Consider the following 21,188-nt stretch of genomic DNA (forward strand, 5'->3'; position numbering starts at 1 on the left):
GTGTTTTTATGACTTGTTTAATTGTATTTTTAAAATTGATGACTGTGTTCTTTAGAACTGGTCTCCTTTATGTGGCGTTTATATCAATAAAACAATCTTACCTTCTTACTTGTGATCTCTCCTAACAAGGAAATGTGGACGTCATATGCAATTTATTGGCGCTAAAACACCAACTAAATAGCATTTGTTGTTGTTTTTTTAAATGTATGTGCTGCTGCCTTCTTTGGTCTCAATGGGACAAACCTGGATAAATAAAAAAGAAACGTTTAAATAATGGACTCATTTAATGTAACAGTGAATAATCTGTCACTTTTGTACAACGGCTGCAATGAAGGCTACAATGGAGGACATTTACATTCAAAACTCACTTCTAAGAAGATGTTTTGGAATTCTAAATATAGACGGTACAATAGTATAAAAGAGGAGGCTAAACATTCACTCCCAAAACGGAGTTGATAGAATAAACGAATGGAAGTGATTCATCAGTGGCCACCAGCTGAAGACTGGGAACAAAAGAATACAGAAGTACAGAATCAGAAGTCGTGTATCCTTTTTTTTTTTTATCAACCAAAAGAGAAGAAGAAGATCCTTACCTTAAGTTTCTCAATCATGGTTTTGTTTAAGCCTCCGCCAAATGCTCGCAGTAATTTGGGTGTGGGCGGTTTGGGTCCAAAAAGTGCCAGACCTTTCTTCTTTTCTTCTTCGGCTTTAGCTGCTGCCGGACCCTTGGCCTTCATTAATTTCCTACACACACACACACAATATTTTCATAATTAGAGAAAAGAAACCCTTTTATGGCTTCCTAAATACATTTTGAAGTCTGGTATGCCTCACCATGACTGACATTACAGGGGAATTACTGACACCTAGTGGCCAGTGCAGAATACTACATCTGCCTTATATTTCTAATTGACTTGTAAATGTTTCAATCTTTTGGAAAGTGGTCAAGTTGATGTCCACGGCGATGGCGGTTCTCATCACCAAAGGCATCTTATCCAGCAGCTCCGACTCATCTGGAAACAGCAAAGTTCACTTTCTAATGACGAATGTGCTGACTTGTAAACAAACATTTGACAACAAACTGATCAAATCCTCATTTCTTGGAGTTCTTTCCTCCGGCTGTGCAAAACTATAGTCAAATGTAAATTATGTAAATAAATGAAAAGCAGATATGAAAATAAATGATTGGTTATCTGCACCAGAACCTGCAGATTGTTTGGTTCGGCCAATATGAACCAAACAATGCATCTGTTACGTACCTTAGTGGGCGTGGCTTAGTGGGCAGGTACATGCCAGGTGTGGGTGATTAGCAATCAGGTGAGGCTGCCATAAAAGAGGCAGCCGGCACCCACTTTCTCCCTTTAGCACCAACGCTCTCAACCATTGCTGTGGGAGGCCGAGATGGTAATGCTCTTTGTTCTTTGTGCTCTTTGCTCTAGCATGGCGTGTTAATTGTGTTAATTGCCTAGTGTGGTATGTTTTACCCGGTCTGTTTTTTGCCATTTTGGTATTTTTTCGTAATTTTGCTTCACTAGTTTCTGAATATTTTGACTTTATTCTAGTAAAAGTATTGCTGAGTTGTCCATCTTTGCTGAATCTTATGTATCTAAACATTTTGAGTGTGTGTGCGTGTCAGGTGTTTCTGCTGGGATGGCAACTCTGTGTTGTGTGGGGGGCAGTCAGGTGACCTCCTGCTGTGGGACTTAATGAGTAACGCCATCACCTCCAGGATGTCGGCACATTCAGGTACTTGACACGCCTGACAAGCTGCCAAACGAGTGACGAGTCTAACGTGTGTGTGTGTTTTAGGTGCAGTCATGGCCATCTGGATGAACGAGCTGTGCGGCACGGCGGTCACGGGGGGAGAAGACAGACAGATCATCTACTGGAAGATGCACAACTAAACAGCAGACAATAAAGCAGCAGAGGAAATATCTGCAGCATCTTACAGTACTTCTACTTGTACACTGACTGTATAGTATTATATACTGTATGTACAGTATATCTGCCTTGGTACCTTAACACCGTCCCCCCCCGACATCCTCAGACTCGTGCTAAAGAAGAGGAGGACGGGATATATTTCCAGAGAGAAATGATGCAGTCATCAAACATGGCTGATGTCGGAAAGGTCATTGTTTCTCCAGGATATTCTGGGAAGACAAAAAACACGCCGTGTTACCCCTCGTCCGTCCTTCCGTCATCCACCCGACACGTCAGTGCCAGGACCAAATTATGGGATGTTACCTTGATAGGCCGCAGACTGGCGAACGCTCGGAGCAGCTTTGGTGTTTGTGGTTTTTGTCCAAAGAGAGCGAGACCTCTTGGCTTGTCCTCGTCTTTAGCGCCTGCGTTTTTGCCAGCAGGAGCTTTGGCCTTGGTCAGTTTCCTTTATACGCACACACACACACATATAAATAAAATGCCACCCAAAATATTGTCTCAAGATTCTTGACATTGTCAGTCAATAAAAATGTCAACAAGCCCCGGAGGGTCGAGTTCCAGTATATTTTTACTTTACTGATGGCTTTTGTTTTCATCTTCACCTCAGCACATACGCAGTGTTGTTCAACAACACATCTGTTGTCATGATGTCTGGCTTGTTTTCCTTCAAAAATAAACATCTGCCATTTGGACATACACTGCTTTTGGATTCTCTCACGACATGCAAAAAATGCTTGTGGGGGCCATGTTGAGTGTGCTTGAGGTTCCCCCTGTGTTTTTGACCAGAAAAGTGCATTAGAAGCAAGTTGAAAGAAACAAAAAAAATCAAATCTATTTGAAACTAGGGCGGTAATCCGCGCCCTCCTGTGGACACCCGCCGTCATTACATGACGTGGAGAGCCGCTGTCCAGCCTTCGTTGCTGCTAACTTGCTTCTAATGCACTTTTATGGTCAAAAACGCAGAGGAAACCTCACACAAGCTCAACAGGTTATTTTCATACACTTTATAGCGGGACTACAAGCCCCTACAAGCGAGCCAGGGCTTCCAGGAGTCCAACCCTCATATTCATACAATTATAGCGTGCCAGGCGGGGCTTCCGGTCGTCCGTGCTTCATTTTCATTCACTTTGTGGACTTGTGGTGCAGCAACGGAGGCAAGACAGCGGCTCTCCACGTCGTGTAATGGCGGCCGGTGACCACAGGAGGGCGTGGAGTACCGCCCTAATTTCAAAAAGGGCCCCGCCCCTTTTGAGAGGCTCTCCATAAGGGGTTGGTATGTCGTTGTTTGTGTCTGTTTTCAACTTGCTTCTAATGCACTTTTCTGGTTGAAAACACGGGGGAAACCTCTCACACACTCAACAGGGGCCCCAAAGGCACCCATAAATGGCATTAAATTGCTGTGTTTGCATGCGGTGATTTTTGCCAAAAATCACAAGGGGTTAGTATGAAAAAACCTCTCACACACACACGCAAGAGGGGCCCCAGAAGCACCCCAAAAACGGCATAAAGTGTCACTGTTAGGGGTGGCGGACTTTTGCCAAAATTCATTTCATTCGTGCTTCATTTTCATTCACTTTGTGGACTTGTGGTGCAGCAACGAAGGCGAGACAGACGTCGTGTAATGGCGGCCGGTGACCACAGGAGGGCGCGCAGTACCCTCTCCATAGGGGGTTAGGTGTTAGGTGTTTTTCAACTTGCCAATATATTTCTGATTTTTTCCAAGTATATATTTGACTGAATGACGGAATGGGATATTATTATATTATTATTGTAGGGATATTATTGTGTTTTGTTGCGCCAACTCACCGTTCAATGCCAGGTGTAGTTGTTGGCCTTTTTGCTATTTCACCATGTATTGTAATCATCATCCACTGTAGGTTTTACCTTTGCCTTTGCCTTGCTCAATTCTGTCGGTCAGTTGGCTCAATCATCACCACCGTTATAACGCCATGTATGTCTACCAGCTGGTTAGCTCAACTGGTAGCACCGAGGTTTACGGTGCAGGGGATCAAGGTTCAATACCTGGTCAGGGCAAGTATAATTATTGGTCACTTTTCTACTAATGTTAAAACTACTAATGGAGTTGCCCGTACCGGGTATTGAACCGCGCTCCCCTGCACCATGAATCTGTGGTGCTACCAGTTGAGCTATTCATCTGGCAAACACTACGATGACATAACGGAGGTCATGAGTACGATAGGTGCTGGAGAAACGTTAAAACAAGCACCAACCACAGTCGCTGGAATTGGGTATTGAACCTCGCTCCCCTGCACCATGAATCTGTGGTGCTACCAGTTGAGCTATCCATCTGGCAAACACCATGATGTTATAACGGAGGTGATATATATATACACACACATATATATATATATATACATATACACACAATATACACAAATATATTATATATATATATATAGTATACAGGGGATAAAGGTTCAATTCCTGGTCAGGGCAAGTGTAATTATTGGTCTTTTTTCTACTCCGCCAGGTCCGGCACATTTCGCAATCATCACCACCGTTATAACGTCATGCATGTCTACCAGCTGGTTAGCTCAACTGGTAGCACCGAGGTTTACGGTGCAGGGGATCAAGGTTCAATTCCTGGTCAGGGCAAGTATAATTATTGGTCATTTTTGTACTCCTCCAGGTCCGCACATTTCGCAATCATCACCACCGTTATAACGTCATGCATGTCTACCAGCTGGTTAGCTCAACTGGTAGCACCGAGGTTTACGGTGCAGGGGATAAAGGTTCAATTCCTGGTCAGGGCAAGTGTAATTATTGGTCTTTTTTCTACTCCGCCAGGTCCGGCACATTTCGCAATCATCACCACCGTTATAACGTCATGCATGTCTACCAGCTGGTTAGCTCAACTGGTAGCACCGAGGTTTTCGGTGCAGGGGATAAAGGTTCAATTCCTGTTCAGGGCAAGTGTAATTATTGGTCTTTTTTCTACTCCTCCAGGTCCGGCACATTTCGCAATCATCACCACCGTTATAACGTCATGCATGTCTACCAGCTGGTTAGCTCAACTGGTAGCACTGATGTTTACGGTGCAGGGGATCGATGTTCAATACCCGGTCAGGGCACCTGGAGTTATTGCTTGTTTTAACATTTCTCCAGCACCTATCGTACTCATGACCTCCATTATAACATCACAAATGTTAACCAGCTGGCTAACTCAACTGGTAGCACCGAGGGTTACGGTGCAGGGGATCGTGGTTCAATACCCGGTCAGGGCAACTGCGGTTGTTGCTTGTTTTAACATTTCTCCAGCACCTATCGTACTCATGACCTCCGTTATAACATCACGACTGTCTACCAGCTGGCTAACTCAACTGGTAGCACCGAGGGTTACGGTGCGGGGGATCGTGGTTCAATACCCGGTCAGGGCAACAGCAGTTGTTGCTCGTTTTAACATTTCTCCAGCACCTATCGTACTCATGACCTCCGTTATAACATGATGAATGTCTGCCAGCTGACTAGCTCCATAGGTAGCACCAAAGATTCATGGTGCTGGAGTACTGTGTTCAAATCCCGGTCAGACCTAAAAAAGTGATAGGGCGTTGCCTTCCCACTTGACGATCAATGAGGCTCAATATATGTAAATGAGGGGGGTGTAACTTCCCCCCCTCAACTTGAAATTATGCGGCAATAAAGATCCTCCCTCTCGAGTGATCCCGCCTCCAGATTAAATAAAGCCACGCCTCATAGATCTGTCCATCTGGATCAAGTCAACATAAAATGAAAAGTAGGTGGAGTCAAATGGGCGTAATGTAACGTATAGTGGGGGACGGCCGGATGGGAGGTGGGGAGTTGGGGAGGCGGGGAGGTGGGGGTGGTAGGTCGTGAGGGTGGTCGCGCGCGGGGTGGTAGCGGGGCTTAGGAGGCTGGCTTTTAAAAAAATTTTTAAAAATCTTTAAATAAGATTTTTAAAAGGTAATTATTTGAACTACCAATGCTGGGATGTGAACCGGGGACTCCCACACCATGAATCAGCGGTGCTATCCCCTGGGCCACAAGGCCGGCAAATATGCCTTATGATATAACGGAGGTCATGAGTACGATAGGTGCTGGAGAAATGTTAAAACGAGTAACTACTGCAGTTGCCCGTACCGGGTATTGAACCTCGCTCCCCTGCACCATGAATCTGCGGTGCTACCAGTTGAGCTATCCGTCCGGCAAACGCTGCAATGTTATAACGGAGGTCATGAGTAGGATAGGTGCTGGAGAAATGTTAAAACTACTAATGGAGTTGCCCGTACCGGGTATTGAACCGCGCTCCCCTGCACCATGAATCTGTGGTGCTACCAGTTGAGCTATTCATCTGGCAAACACTACGATGACATAACGGAGGTCATGAGTACGATAGGTGCTGGAGAAACGTTAAAACAAGCACCAACCACAGTCGCTGGAATTGGGTATTGAACCTCGCTCCCCTGCACCATGAATCTGTGGTGCTACCAGTTGAGCTATCCATCTGGCAAACACCATGATGTTATAACGGAGGTGATATATATATACACACACATATATATATATATATACATATACACACAATATACACAAATATATTATATATATATATATAGTATACAGGGGATAAAGGTTCAATTCCTGGTCAGGGCAAGTGTAATTATTGGTCTTTTTTCTACTCCGCCAGGTCCGGCACATTTCGCAATCATCACCACCGTTATAACGTCATGCATGTCTACCAGCTGGTTAGCTCAACTGGTAGCACCGAGGTTTACGGTGCAGGGGATCAAGGTTCAATTCCTGGTCAGGGCAAGTATAATTATTGGTCATTTTTGTACTCCTCCAGGTCCGCACATTTCGCAATCATCACCACCGTTATAACGTCATGCATGTCTACCAGCTGGTTAGCTCAACTGGTAGCACAGAGGTTTACGGTGCAGGGGATAAAGGTTCAATTCCTGGTCAGGGCAAGTATAATTATTGGTCATTTTTCTACTCCTCCAGGGCCGGCACATTTCGCAATCATCACCACCGTTATAACATCATGCATGTCCACCAGCTGGTTAGCTCAACTGGTAGCACCGAGGTTTACGGTGCAGGGGATAAAGGTTCAATTCCTGGTCAGGGCAAGTGTAATTATTGGTCTTTTTTCTACTCCGCCAGGTCCGGCACATTTCGCAATCATCACCACCGTTATAACGTCATGCATGTCTACCAGCTGGTTAGCTCAACTGGTAGCACCAAGGTTTACGGTGCAGGGGATAAAGGTTCAATTCCTGGTCAGGGCAAGTATAATTATTGGTCATTTTTCTACTCCTCCAGGGCCGGCACATTTCGCAATCATCACCACCGTTACAACATCATGCATGTCTACCAGCTGGTTAGCTCAACTGGTAGCACTGATGTTTACGGTGCAGGGGATCGATGTTCAATACCCGGTCAGGGCACCTGGAGTTATTGCTTGTTTTAACATTTCTCCAGCACCTATCGTACTCATGACCTCCATTATAACATCACAAATGTTAACCAGCTGGCTAACTCAACTGGTAGCACCGAGGGTTACGGTGCAGGGGATCGTGGTTCAATACCCGGTCAGGGCAACAGCAGTTGTTGCTCGTTTTAACATTTCTCCAGCACCTATCGTACTCATGACCTCCGTTATAACATGATGAATGTCTGCCAGCTGACTAGCTCCATAGGTAGCACCAAAGATTCATGGTGCTGGAGTACTGTGTTCAAATCCCGGTCAGACCTAAAAAAGTGATAGGGCGTTGCCTTCCCACTTGGCGATCAATGAGGCTCAATATATGTAAATGAGGGGGGTGTAACTTCCCCCCCTCAACTTGAAATTATGCGGCAATAAAGATCCTCCCTCTCGAGTGATCCCGCCTCCAGATTAAATAAAGCCACGCCTCATAGATCTGTCCATCTGGATCAAGTCAACATAAAATGAAAAGTAGGTGGAGTCAAATGGGCGTAATGTAACGTATAGTGGGGGACGGCCGGATGGGAGGTGGGGAGTTGGGGAGGTGGGGAGGCGGGGAGGTGGGGGTGGTAGGTCGTGAGGGTGGTCGCGCGCGGGGTGGTAGCGGGGCTTAGGAGGCTGGCTTTTAAAAAAAAATTTTTTAAATCTTTAAATAAGATTTTTAAAAGGTAATTATTTGAACTACCAATGCTGGGATGTGAACCGGGGACTCCCACACCATGATCAGTGGTGCTATCCCCTGGGCCACAAGGCCGGCAAATATGCCTTATGATATAACGGAGGTCATGAGTACGATAGGTGCTGGAGAAATGTTAAAACGAGTAACTACTGCAGTTGCCCGTACCGGGTATTGAACCTCGCTCCCCTGCACCATGAATCTGTGGTGCTACCAGTTGAGCTATCCGTCCGGCAAACGCTGCAATGTTATAACGGAGGTCATGAGTAGATAGGTGCTGGAGAAATGTTAAAACTACTAATGGAGTTGCCCGTACCGGGTATTGAACCGCGCTCCCCTGCACCATGAATCTGTGGTGCTACCAGTTGAGCTATCCATCCGGCAAACACTGCAATGTTATAACGGAGGTCATGAGTACGATAGGTGCTGGCGAAATGTTAAAACAAGCAACAACCACAGTTGCCCATACCGGGTATTGAACCTCGCTCAACTGCACCATGAATCTGTGGTGCTACCAGTTGAGCTATCCATCTGGCAAACACTACGATGACATAACGGAGGTCATGAGTACGATAGGTGCTGGAGAAACGTTAAAACAAGCACCAACCACAGTCGCTGGAATTGGGTATTGAACCTCGCTCCCCTGCACCATGAATCTGTGGTGCTACCAGTTGAGCTATCCATCTGGCAAACACCATGATGTTATAACGGAGGTGATGACTACGGTTCCCCTGGCCTGTCCTAGCTGTGTGTGTGTGTATTGGGTGGTATCTGGGACTCACTTTCCCTTCCGGGCCAGCACCTTCTGAGACTCGGGGTAGTGGACCAGGATGTCGAACAAATCCTTCTTTTCCAAAACAAATAGATTAGCGAAGCCGTAGACTTTGACGTTTGCTGTCCGTCTGTTCTCTCCATCTTTGGCAGACTGCAGCAGACTGAAGAAAAGCAAATGAAGCAAATGAAGATATATATATACACATATATTTTTGTTGGTGTTTTTATGAGTTGTTTAATTGTATTTTTAAAATTGACGACTGTGTTCTTTAGAACTGGTCTCCTTTATGTGGCGTTTATATCAATAAAACAATCTTACCTTCTTACTTGTGATCTCTCCTAACAAGGAAATGTGGACGTCTTATGCAATTTCTTGGTGCGAAAACACCAACTAAATAGAATTTGTTGTTGTTTTTTTAAATGTATGTGCTGCTGCCTTCTTTGGTCTCAATGGGACAAACCTGGATAAATAAAAAAGAAACGTTTAAATAATGGACTCATTTAATGTAACAGTGGATAATCTGTCACTTTTGTACAACGGCAGCAATGACGGCTACGATGGAGGACATTTACATTCAAAACTCACTTCTAAGATGTTTTGGTGGAATTCTAAATATAGACGGTACAATAGTATAAAAGAGGAGGCTAAACATTCACTCCCAAAACGGAGTTGATAGAATAAACGAATGGAAGTGATTCATCAGTGGCCACCAGCTGAAGACTGGGAACAAAAGAATACAGAAGTACAGAATCAGAAGTCGTGTATCCTTTTTTTTTTTATCAACCAAAAGAGAAGAAGAAGATCCTTACCTTAAGTTTCTCAATCATGGTTTTGTTTAAGCCGCCGCCAAATGCTCGCAGTAGTTTGGGTGTGGGCGGTTTGGGTCCAAAAAGTGCCAGACCTTTCTTCTTTTCTTCTTCAGCTTTAGCTGCTGCCGGACCCTTGGCCTTCATTAATTTCCTACACACACACACACACAATATTTTCATAATTAGAGCAAAGAAACCCTTTTATGGCTTCCTAAATACATTTTGAAGTCTGGTATGCCTCACCATTTCTGACATTACAGGGGAATTACTGACACCTAGTGGGCAGTGCAGAATACTACATCTGCCTTATATTTCTAATTTACTTGTAAATGCTTCATTTAGTCAAAAATGTACTTAAATCTGCATATTTTTTGACTGATAATAAGCCGTATTCAGCCATGAAACAGTGATGATTTATTAATGAATATGTTTTTGAACAACCGTGGCCGTGAGAGTACATTTGTGATGAAACAACACATCTGTCTCACCTTCCCTTGCGGGCCAACACCTTCTGCGACTCCGGGTAGTGGACCAGAATATCAAACAGGTCTTTCTTCTCCAGGACAAAAAGGTTAGCAAAACCGTAGGCTTTGACATTGGCTGTGCGTCTGTTCCCTCCGTCTTTGGAGGACTGCAGCAAACTGTGAGGGTATCAAACCTGTCACATGATTGTAGGCGACCTGTCACGCATGCACGGGGCTCGTCTGACCTGATTTCTCCAAACACGCAGCCGGCCTTCAGCGTGACAAACACGATGCTGTTGTCAGGCCCTCCCACCACCTGCACGGCTCCGCTCTTGATGATGTACATCTCTTTACCGATGTCGCCCTGCACAGGAAGCAGAGTGCTACTCTGGAGTCGACCAAGCAGCGCTCACTAATTACCTTCTTGACGACAAAGTCTCCAGGCAGATAGATGATAGACTTGAGTCTCAGTAACATATCCACCAACATCTGCTGGTCACAACCCTGCGAGGAAAAGCAAAGAGTGAAAATGATTCTAATTCTTAAGTACTAATTCTGAAGAGGCCCCCACCTTGAAAAGGTCAATCTTTTGGAAAGTGGTCAAGTTGATGTCCACGGCGATGGCGGTTCTCATCACCAAAGGCATCTTATCCAGCAGCTCCGACTCATCTGGAAACAGCAAACTTCACTTTCTAATGACGGATGTGCTGACTTGTAAACAAACATTTGATTGGACAACTGATCAAATCCTCATTTCTTGGAGTTCTTTCCTCCGGCTGTGCACAAACTATAGTCAAAAGTAAATTATGTAAATAAATGAAAAGCAGATATGAAAATAAATGATTGGTTATCTGCACTAGAACCTGCAGATTGTTTGGTTCAGCCAATATGAACCAAACAATGCATCTGTTACGTACCTTAGTGGGCGTGGCTTAGTGGGCAGGTACATGCCAGGTGTGGGTGATTAGCAATCAGGTGAGGCTGCCATAAAAGAGGCAGCCGGCACCCACTTTCTCCCTTTAGCACCAACGCTCTCAACCATTGCTGTGGGAAGCCGAGATGGTAATGCTCTTTGTTCTTTGTGCTCTTTGCTCTATCATGGCGTGTTAATTGTGTTAATTGTCTAGTGTGGTATGTTTTACCCGGTCTGTTTCTTTGCCTTTTTGGTATTTTTTCGTAATTTTGCTTCGCTAGTTTCAGTTTTGAGGATTGTTTGTTGTTCCATTCTCAGTGTTTTGTTAGCCCTGGAATTAAATTTAATTTTCTTTGACCAGTTCCTACCTGTTTTTTATTGTCAATGAAGTATTGTCTGCTAGGTGAGTTATGTTCTTTGACCAGTGCCTACCCCAGAGGTAGGGAACCTATGGCTCAGGAGCCAGGTAGGGCTCTTTTGATGACTGTATCTGGCTCTCAAGCATTTCTTACCACAATAAAAATGTATTTTTGCTAACATTTTAAAGTAAACCATCACCGAAATGACTGTTGAAAATAATATTCAAAATCAACAACTTTCTTATGCATTTTAATTCGTCCATCTATATTCTGCTGCAATACGGCCAACCATATCTATCTTTCCTGATGATATTTTCCAGGTCAAACACCAAAACTTGATTATTACTGGGTAATGCTGTAGTCTACCTCGGTCATTGAGATGTCAAAAAAACATGTAAATGTAAACTTTCCTCCTTTAGTCAAATAGCTAAAGCTGCAGAACCAAGCCTTCTGGTGAAGATGGCCAAAAGAATGAAATACGTGTACTGAATACGGTTCAAAACTATGCAGCAGCAGAAGTTGCATTAATGGCAGCAAGTATTTGATTTTTTTATTAGACACTGCGCTGCTCACGAAAGTGTGCTGGCCACACCCCATTAGCGTGGGGTAGTGTGCCTGGTCTACATAATTAGAGCCCATTATATCAAACTGTTGGTCTTACATAAAAATGCACACATTTTATTGCATTCAAAATGTATATGGCTCTCACAGATACACATTTTAAAATATCTGGCCTTCATGGCTCTCTTAGCCAAAAAGGTTCCCGACCCCTGGCCTACCCGTTTTTATTTTCAATGAAGTATTGTCTGCTAGGTGAGTTATGTTAACCGTTTTTTCCTGGTTGCAGACACAACTGGTGTTTAACGTTTCCTTGCTGCAGCCTGAACTCCGTCAGTAGCTACAGAGAGCCTACGTTGGTGGATGCAGGGAAAGCTCCTGCAGAAATGGCAACATTTGATGTCGGTAAGTTTCATTTCCACTTCACTTTTCTCCGTGAAATAGAATTTGAGGCATACTTCCTAGCATTTGAGCGGATTAGCTGCTTTGAATTGGCTTGTGAGTGTTTGGGCCGTTTTGCTGCGGTGCAAGTAGTTTGGCAAAGCTCAGGAAGATTATTTATGACAAGGTCACGGTGGCCATTTTGGCACATATGAGCTGGTTCCTGAGGCATAGACGGCAATTTCAGCCTTAAAAATTGTGTGCGTGTCCGCAGTAGACACACAAACATCTCATTAGCATTAACGATGCACACCTGTTACTTAGCCTTAATGTTGGAATTTAGAAAGTTAACTCTTGAACACTCAATACTCTTATAGGAGCTAAAATATTTCAAGGTGTTTGAACATTCTGCCACATGTAATCATTCCTTCTCACTGACCCAGCATGCCCTGTGCATCCCAGGTGTAGGTGTACCAAGTGCGGACTCTGTTCTGGACCAGGGAGGGGATGCGATTGGTCACCATGTAGGACACGGTGCCGTCCATGGAGGAGCGGAAGTAAGTCTGTCCCGCCGTGGCCGCGCCGATGACATCTCTCATCTGAAGCATTGAGAAGACTCATGAAGAAAACCGCTGCCACATTTTTAAGCACACATGAAAAATCTGGCAGCCAAATGCTAAAGGGAACCATTAAAATATGTTGGGAATGTCACTGCTAACGGGTGTGGTTCATCTACAATGCGGACACATGCTAATCTCATGCTAATTGTTACTTCTACGCTTGGCCTGTTACCTGTCCGATCAAACTGGAGAACACAAAGACGCCCGTGAAAAAGTTAGTCATCTGAAACGCTATCTCAAAGACGGTGTGGGGCTCATTAAGACCCCCGATGTTGATCAGACTGCGCACGGCGAAGTAGTAACAGCGCAGGTACCTGTGGAAAGGATGATGCCGTTAGAGGGCCCGCCGCTACGCCGGCGGGGTGCTAGCTCACGGAGGAACACACCAGCTTCACTGCTTCATTGAATTGTTTGATTCCCTTGATAACTTGCTGCCAGTTGTATTAAAAAATTTAATGATTGAAAGAAAGCTGTGTCGTCCCCACTCTGCAATTATCATGAAAATCTTCAAATTAAAATGAGTCAAACTGGTCCTGAAAAAACAATTTGAGTGTTTGTGTGACAGCATCATGACTACAACAATAAACACATGAAATATTCCAGTGGAGAATCTACCTGGCCAAGAACGATGGACATAAATAACGCCCCAAAAAGGTAATTAGTCATCTGAAACATCATTCCAAACACGCTGTCAGGGAAAGGCAACTCGGCGATCATCAGCAGGGACTTCTCGGCATAAAAGAAGCAGGCCAGGTAACTAAAGCAGTGGCGGCAAACAAGGAACATATCGTGAATATTAATTACATGTCAGGCACTGGCTCTTGGTGACTTTCTGAAAATCCCTGCTCCCCTCGTGTGTAAACATACTGTCGCTACAATAACCCCCCCGTCTATCAAGAGTATAGGACATAGTACTGTACTTACGCACTTCCCAGGCCGGAGTAGACCCACTTGGTTTTACCGATGCCCTGGTAGTCTGAGGCCACGTAGTAGATGCAAGCGTTGATGTGGAGCATGAAGAGGAGGTAGCCGATGGTGCGGATCACTCTAAGAGCAGAGTCAAGAAGGGAGTTGATAGTACACACAGTACATGCAGTATTTGTACCTGTATTGTCAGTCATTTTAGGAGCATAAAGTTGAAATATTAAGGGGAATATGGATTGTAATGAGAAGTCTAAATTTTACAAGATTAAAGTCAATACTATAAGGAAAAATGACATTTTTGTTGCACAGACTTCAAACATTTTTTCTAAATATAATATATGAGAAACAAACAAAACTAAATTAAGCTGTAATTTCTGGAAAATGAAGATGGAAATAATGTTATAATATTATGGGAATATGTTATAAAATAGGAGAAGACAATTTCCAAAAAATAAAACTAAAAAAGCTAGCAGAAACACAGCTGTAATTTTACAAGAATAAAGTCTAAATATAAAAAAATGTATTGCAGTGAGAAAAGTTTTACGAGGATAAATACATCATAAAATTTCATTTTAGTAGCATAGAGTTGAAATATATTCAATGGCTTGTTTTTCATTGGTTTGTGGCACATTGCAGAAATACATTTTAAACCAAAAAACTACCAAAATGGGAACAATGGAGCAATGTTTTTTTAAGCCTTTTTGTAACATTGAAATATACAGCATCCTATCATTTTCAGTGTATGGCCATCCGCCTCTACATCCCTGGAATAAAATCCAAGTAATAATATTACAAAAAGAAAACGCACTAAGATTATTTCTGAAGAAAGTTGATATATGTGGGCAAATATATCAAAGTGGCCCTAAAAAGTTGATACGGGCATGTCTTATGTCTTATGTCTCACCTCCAGATGTAAGCCTTGGCCATGATGCTTTCCAGGCGGTCGCTGAACTCGAAAAATTTATCCACCTGGGGAAAAACTTTGAAAAGTCAACCCTGTAAAATAAAGAGATGTGAAGATGTGAAAGGTCTTCCGATATTCACCTTCAGCAAGCGATTGGCTCGGAAGATGGACTTGAAGCCAAACTGCAAGTAGAGCAAGTCCAAGGGTAAGATGGACACCACGTCGGCCTGTTTCGGAGACAGACACCAAGAGGTCATCCACAAAATGCAAGCTTTATATCATCAAATCTACGATAACACTCCATACCATAAATGCTTCGCTTTCTCTGTAGTTCTTCTTAGTCATTGCTCCGTCTTTCTGTAAAAAACGACATGCATTGAAGAAGCATGCGGCAGGAGGGAAAGTGGAAGACTTACGATGATGTCGCCCGCTTTGACAAACTGCTTGCGGGGCTGGAAGATGATGCAGTCGGTGAGGTAAATCAGGTCAGCCAGCATGTCCAGGGCAAACCAGAACGGGATGGAGTCCTCCGTGTGGTAGGGGAAGCACAGACGGGCGCTGATGAACCAGGTGTTGTAGTTGAAGGCCAGGGTCACCAGGCTCAGCCAGGCGATGTAGCGCCGATCTGCAACGGAGGTGAAATCAAGGAACTGCAGGGTGAAATCCCTCACCTGAACCGACCTGTAAAAGGATCGATCGTGGTCCCGAGTACTGAATCCATACAGCCCTCCAATGGTTTCAGAAAGGCATCCACGGCAGTCCACATTTTCTCCTTCAAGACCACCTTCGGGTCTTTCTTCTCTTTCACGGTCATTTCCTCTACTTTCTTTTTCTCCTCCTCTTCCTTCTTCTTTTGCTCATTCTCCTTCTTTTTCTTCTCCTGCTCCTCCTTCTTCTTCTTCTCAGCCTCCTCCTTTTGGATCCGCTCCTCCTCTGCTTGCCTTTTCCTCTCCTCAGCTACTTCAGCGTAGCGGTCTCTGCGTAACAGGGGTGCTGGAAGCAACATCAGAGTCCTGGTTTCATCTCAACCATCACAAGTATTATCATAGAGGAGGGAAGAGTTAGTACTGACTGACAGGCGGGCTGATCTCTGGTGAGGAAGCATATTGATCAGTCACTTTCTCCTTGTAGATGTGAAGCCTCTCTCTCATTCGCTTGACGATGGAGCGGAGCTGCTCGTCTGAATAGGGGTTGACGACAACCGGGGGTGGGGGTGCTGCCTCCATTCTGAATAAAGAAAAACTCTCCTTCAAAACAGTACATGTGATGTTGATTGCAACATGCGGTTGCAGTGCCCCCCAGTGGTGGCATTTGCTCAAAACACCCTGGAAGTGCAATTTCAACGATTCATACATTGTTTGTGTCGTGTATTTTAATTCATAACGGCCTAAATACGATTGAATGGAAACATAATTACTCGTAAGCTATTGTAATAAACAACTTGAGCTAGATTTGGAAGCGTATGAGTAAATATACAATAAAAACAGTCGAGGGAGATAGTTCGAGAAAGAGGTTTCAATGACAACGTACCGCCATGATGGTTGATTTCGAAATCCCAAAGTAACCACCTGACTAGACCTAGCCAATCACGTTTAACCCGGAAGTGTTTTCCCCGGAGGAAAACAAAGACGCTAGCTGTACTTTGTGACTTATTATAATTATTGATCATCCAACTATGCTGGTTAAAGTTAAATTTGAGGAAAGTCCATCTTAATAGTTCATGTTAAAAGTTTACCACGTCGTGAAAGCAGCGGTGGCATTTGCAGCTCACCTCATTAAAAAATGTTTTAAAAATTTGGGGGCAAAAAGGTGTAATGTCAAAAGAAAAACATTGAATGTTGACCCTAATAAGATGAACAATGATTCACTTTGTTACCATAACTGAGTTCACCCTGACACTGGCACCAATCTACAGGTCCGCCCTATCCATGTCATCTAATGAAATTTAGCAGCAGGTCCTTTCATTAAGAGAAGTGTTTACCAGTGCCAGGATCAAGTCAAATGTGTTTTTACCTGTCACCCATTAGTTTATGCTGCGGGATGAGAAGTAGCCACGGTGAGCCTCTTAAATCGCAAAAGCTGAAAAGCTTTTAATCCACTTTGGGTTTATCCTTGTTAATATGCACGCTGCTGCAGGGCCTGGAGATCTCACATGCTGTGTTCATCTCTGAGGGCTTTCTCTGTCTCTCGCTGTCATCTTGCCAAGCAATCTGATTAATTAACCGTCCTCTGAGTAATTAATTTGATACTGGGTTGTTGTGTGGAGTGTTGTATGAGTAGTAAACACAGAAGACATACTCCATAGTTGTTGGGATATGGTGGTAACAAGCAAAAAAATGGATAAATTGTCAAATTTCATGAAACATGCATCCTTACCCCTCAGGTTCGACTTCAGGGTTAACTGGAGCTGCAGCAGGGGTTGGTACTGGTGCTGGGGTCGACACTGGTGCCGGAGCTGGAGTAAAAAGAGTATTTTCATAGTTGGAGCATAGGAAACCTGTTAACAATCGTTTCAATTCATTTTTTAACTTTAGAGCCCTCATGACATGAAATAACACCCCTATAGTCACCTCTACACTGCTATTACCCAATATAGTGGACACAATAAGGCAAAATAAGACATTTAAGGCATAACGCTAATGTGTGTTGCTAAGGTGCATCACTGCAGCACTATAATATTTGAGCGAAAATCTACGGTAATAGGCAAAAATGGATTGACACAATCAGTCCTGCACAAAGCAAATCAATGAGATGAGTGATTCATCAATAAAGGAATAAACCTTACCTGGAGCTTTGGCCATATTTTCCTGACCAGTCGGTTTTGTGTCCTGCAAAACAAAATCAGACAGTAAAGCATGATTGGATAACAAACAAATGACAAATTGTCTATTTTTGATGGAAAAACAACATAAAGCTGATCTCCATCATAGGCACAATTATAAATACTATAATGAATAAAACTGAGCTTGGTTAATTGACTGTGCTTATGTGCTTGTGCTTGAGTTTAATTGGAGTTGCTGTTAAAGTTAATTGAAGATAGTAAATGATTATTGACAAGCATAGCAAAGAAAATGATGGTTATTACGGCAGGAAGCGGAGTGCGGTGCATCAGACAGAGATGTTTCCAATATAGTTTACCCTTCCTGTGAGCATGGCCATTGTGCGGTATCTGTATATCCTAAGCCAATGGCAGGCTTGTGAGGTTAAGAAAATGACCTCTACCTTGCTTGCAGCTGGAGGAGGATCAGGAGTAGGAACCGGGTCGGGACCCACTCTGGTAGTCCCAGGCACCGCTGCTGGCTGTGGGCCAGCGAGAAAGCCCTTCAATTTGCCAAACAACTCGACTCCCGTCTGCAAGTGTGACGGGAATGTGCTAAACAGGGTGGTCACGGTGTGTTACTGTTTTTAGCTGCGCTAATACTCTTGCAGAGAGAATAGCCCCCGTCACCACCACAAGTGACATCTAAGCCCATCACCATCTCATACCGGGTCCCAATAGGATTATGGCTGAACACAAAAGCTCCCGCGGCCCCCCCCAGACTATGTACTCACATAAAGTGGGCATCACTGTAATCCATATTTAGGATTTCAGAAATATGAAGAAACAAATTCCTTGTTTATTAATGGAATATATTTTGTAGTTAAAGCATAGAAAGCATGTTAACCTTCTAAATCCAGTTATTAAAGCCCTCTAGTCATGAAATAACACCCCTATAGTTACCTTTACACTCATATTGCCCAGTTATCACCTCGTGTTCCCTCTTCTTGTTCCTCATTTATTTTTTTTATATCTTGTGTCTATTTACGTCTATTGTCTCATTAAGGTAGTGCTTTTCAAATAGTGGGGGTTGGGGGTGGGGGGCAGTGAACTGTTAGGACTGTCAATATTAATGCAGACCTGCCAATGTGTAGGAATTTATTGTACTCAGAACTGCATTAAAGTAACACTACTGACGCCTAGTGGCCACTGTGGACTACCACATATCATAACCTGGCTTTCAACATGTATTCCAGGAATCAATTTAAAAAAATATATTTTTAAGAACAGATAATTGTGGATAGGCATAAGACTGGGTGTCCAAAGTGCAGCCCGGGGGCCATATTATTCACCTGCTGCACGTTGTACAAATAAAATAATAAAAAAAACCCATCAAAAACAGAGCAAAGCAGCATTGTGTAATAATGAGTAACACAAAGCTGTGGCTTTAAATATATAAATGGCTCTTTTTAAGCTTCATCCTTGTTGGAAAAAGTTTGGACACCCCTGGCTGCATTCCCCACCGCCACCACAAGAGGGCAGCAGATCCTAGCATATCGCTTCCCTTTTAATTGCCTTCCTTCCAAGAGCCATGAAACAATTTCCCTCAGACGAGGCCAGATGTTGCTGAGATTTATACTTTGCTCCCAGCAAGTGAAAAGACACTAGTGTGACTTATAAGCATTTAAAAGACATCAACATCTGCTGCCATGACACAACATGTTCCAAGAGACTAACTACATACATATTTGGAGAGGCGACTGCAGTTAATTATCATCCTTTCATTTCCTATCGCTTTTATAGTCTACTTAAGGCACCCATGGTCATTTTTCACTGATGCTAAGATAGGAAAAGGGTCGTTCTCGCAAACTGTGTCTTGCTCAATGACAGGATTCTAACCCGTGAGCGGCCGTAATGAATCTGAAAGAGGCCTGCCTGTTAAAGTCAAATTTAAGTTAAAGTTTAAAATGAAGGGAAGAACCAAGTATGTACAGAAAGTAAGAATGGAAAGAGAAAAAAAGAGTAAGAAATTGAAAAGCAAAAGAAAAGTTTGAAGACACCGTGTCATTTGATAGCATCAATTAGTGTCTCTAAACTTTTGCAAGTAAATCACATTTATGTCGAAAATGATTTGACAAAGTTCCATGTGCGAGTGAGAACAATGCATCAATTGTGTGTCTGCCTCCACAACAGTCGTATTTAAGTGTTGCACAGCTCTGATTGTGCTATGTGAGTGCACGTGTTAACTGCACAATTTCTCCGCCGTCTTTGGAAGGCCAGCGTGTGAACCTCACCTTAGACAGGTCACCTCATTAGGACACTTCCTGTCTGACAAAAAGGTCAAAACGTTGTTGAAAAATCTTACTGACAGGGTCAACGGTCCTGAGAATTAGCTGCTGTGAACTTGAATGACCTCGGCTGCGACGTGGACATCACGGCTGCCAACAGCTGCAGGATATTAGAAGGAACAGACGATATGAATATTAGAACACAGCAGAAAAGACATATTGGCCTCCACCATGAAAGTACGCTAGCGCTCATCTACAGCGTGGACGTGTCAGCATGATCAATGGCACTGCTGTTTGGCGGGGAGGCTTCAAGAATGTTAAGTATTTATATTAAAAACCTTAAGAGGGACATTTGGTGCCAAAAAGGAAAACCATAACAAGGCTTGGGCTGCACAGTCAGGAGATGGGAAGACCTGGGTTCAATTCCGGTTAACCCCCATTACAAAAACATTGGTGAGCCAAACTGTCCATAGGTATGAATGTGAGTGTGAATGGTTGTTTGTCTATATGTGCCCTGTGATTGGCTTAAAAATGCTGAATAAACTTCCTTCAATGGGTATTATCTACCACCAGCATCTCCAAACACCAGCACGTGCATGCACGCAAGATGCGGAGGAAGGTGAAGGTGAGCGGAAGGTGTGTCCTTCATCTCGTCTTGCGCCGCCTCCGCAGATGGAGACATTGATATCAGCGCGTTCTGGCCTGGAGCCACGTCCAGATGCTCCCAATCCAAGCTGTAGAAGCCTCTATCTGCATATCTAGGCCCCAGACGCCGGTAGTAATCCGTCATGCCTCTGGGGAAGTGTTTGTGTGGAATATCGGACACTCTTTAATTGCGTACATGTGCCTGAAATACAGCCACAATTACTGCATCGCAACTTTTACACGCTGTGGAACCAATGGGTGTTTTGAAAGAGATTATAAGCTGTTTTGATGGTTTTATCACAGCGCTCAGCCGGCAGACATCTGTTTACAGCAAACACTATAGTGAGATGTTTGCTAAATGTCCCTGCACGCGCTGCTGTGCTGTGATGGCACGTCTTATATGCTCTTATATTGGATAACAATATTGGAGGTGGAAACATTTGATGTTCATTCCCCCCATTGTTTGTATCCCACGGCCACTCAGCAGGTCTTACAAAAATGCGATATGTATTTTATATTAGTTTGGAGTGTTACAAGACATTCATCTGCTTATATGGCTTAAGTGACGAAATAAAAGACTTGTTACGCTCATCAAAGTAATTCATTACTTAAATAAAACACATGACCAAAAACTATCGTCAGCTAGATTTTGCACTGTTGGTGAAAATCCAACAATTGAACTCAGTCATCCTGAGAGTCAACCTAATGC

At 43.6% G+C, this 21,188-nt stretch overlaps 1 protein-coding gene across 1 annotated transcript; it reads right to left on the bottom strand.

Annotated features, from left to right (window-relative positions):
- Positions 1 to 326: 326 nt before the first annotated feature.
- Positions 327 to 20,624, bottom strand: LOC131109135 (cyclic nucleotide-gated cation channel beta-3). The gene is made up of 23 exons (XM_058060798.1): positions 20,402 to 20,624; positions 18,011 to 18,186; positions 17,574 to 17,616; positions 17,165 to 17,243; positions 15,861 to 16,015; positions 15,470 to 15,781; positions 15,205 to 15,413; positions 15,095 to 15,145; positions 14,929 to 15,015; positions 14,789 to 14,853; positions 13,885 to 14,007; positions 13,133 to 13,274; positions 12,780 to 12,939; positions 10,701 to 10,798; positions 10,550 to 10,633; positions 10,375 to 10,493; positions 10,154 to 10,306; positions 9,666 to 9,816; positions 8,864 to 9,016; positions 2,245 to 2,386; positions 835 to 2,150; positions 594 to 744; positions 327 to 503 (listed from the first exon to the last, which is right to left on the bottom strand). The coding sequence occupies exons 1-19, from the start codon at positions 20,622 to 20,624 to the stop codon at positions 8,948 to 8,950; spliced, it is 2,499 nt and encodes an 832-aa protein (XP_057916781.1). The 3' UTR covers positions 327 to 503; positions 594 to 744; positions 835 to 2,150; positions 2,245 to 2,386; positions 8,864 to 8,947.
- Between the last annotated feature and the right edge of the window lie 564 nt (positions 20,625 to 21,188).

The sequence above is a fragment of the Doryrhamphus excisus genome, chromosome 21, assembly GCF_030265055.1.
Source record: "Doryrhamphus excisus isolate RoL2022-K1 chromosome 21, RoL_Dexc_1.0, whole genome shotgun sequence".
Taxonomy (NCBI): domain Eukaryota; kingdom Metazoa; phylum Chordata; class Actinopteri; order Syngnathiformes; family Syngnathidae; genus Doryrhamphus; species Doryrhamphus excisus.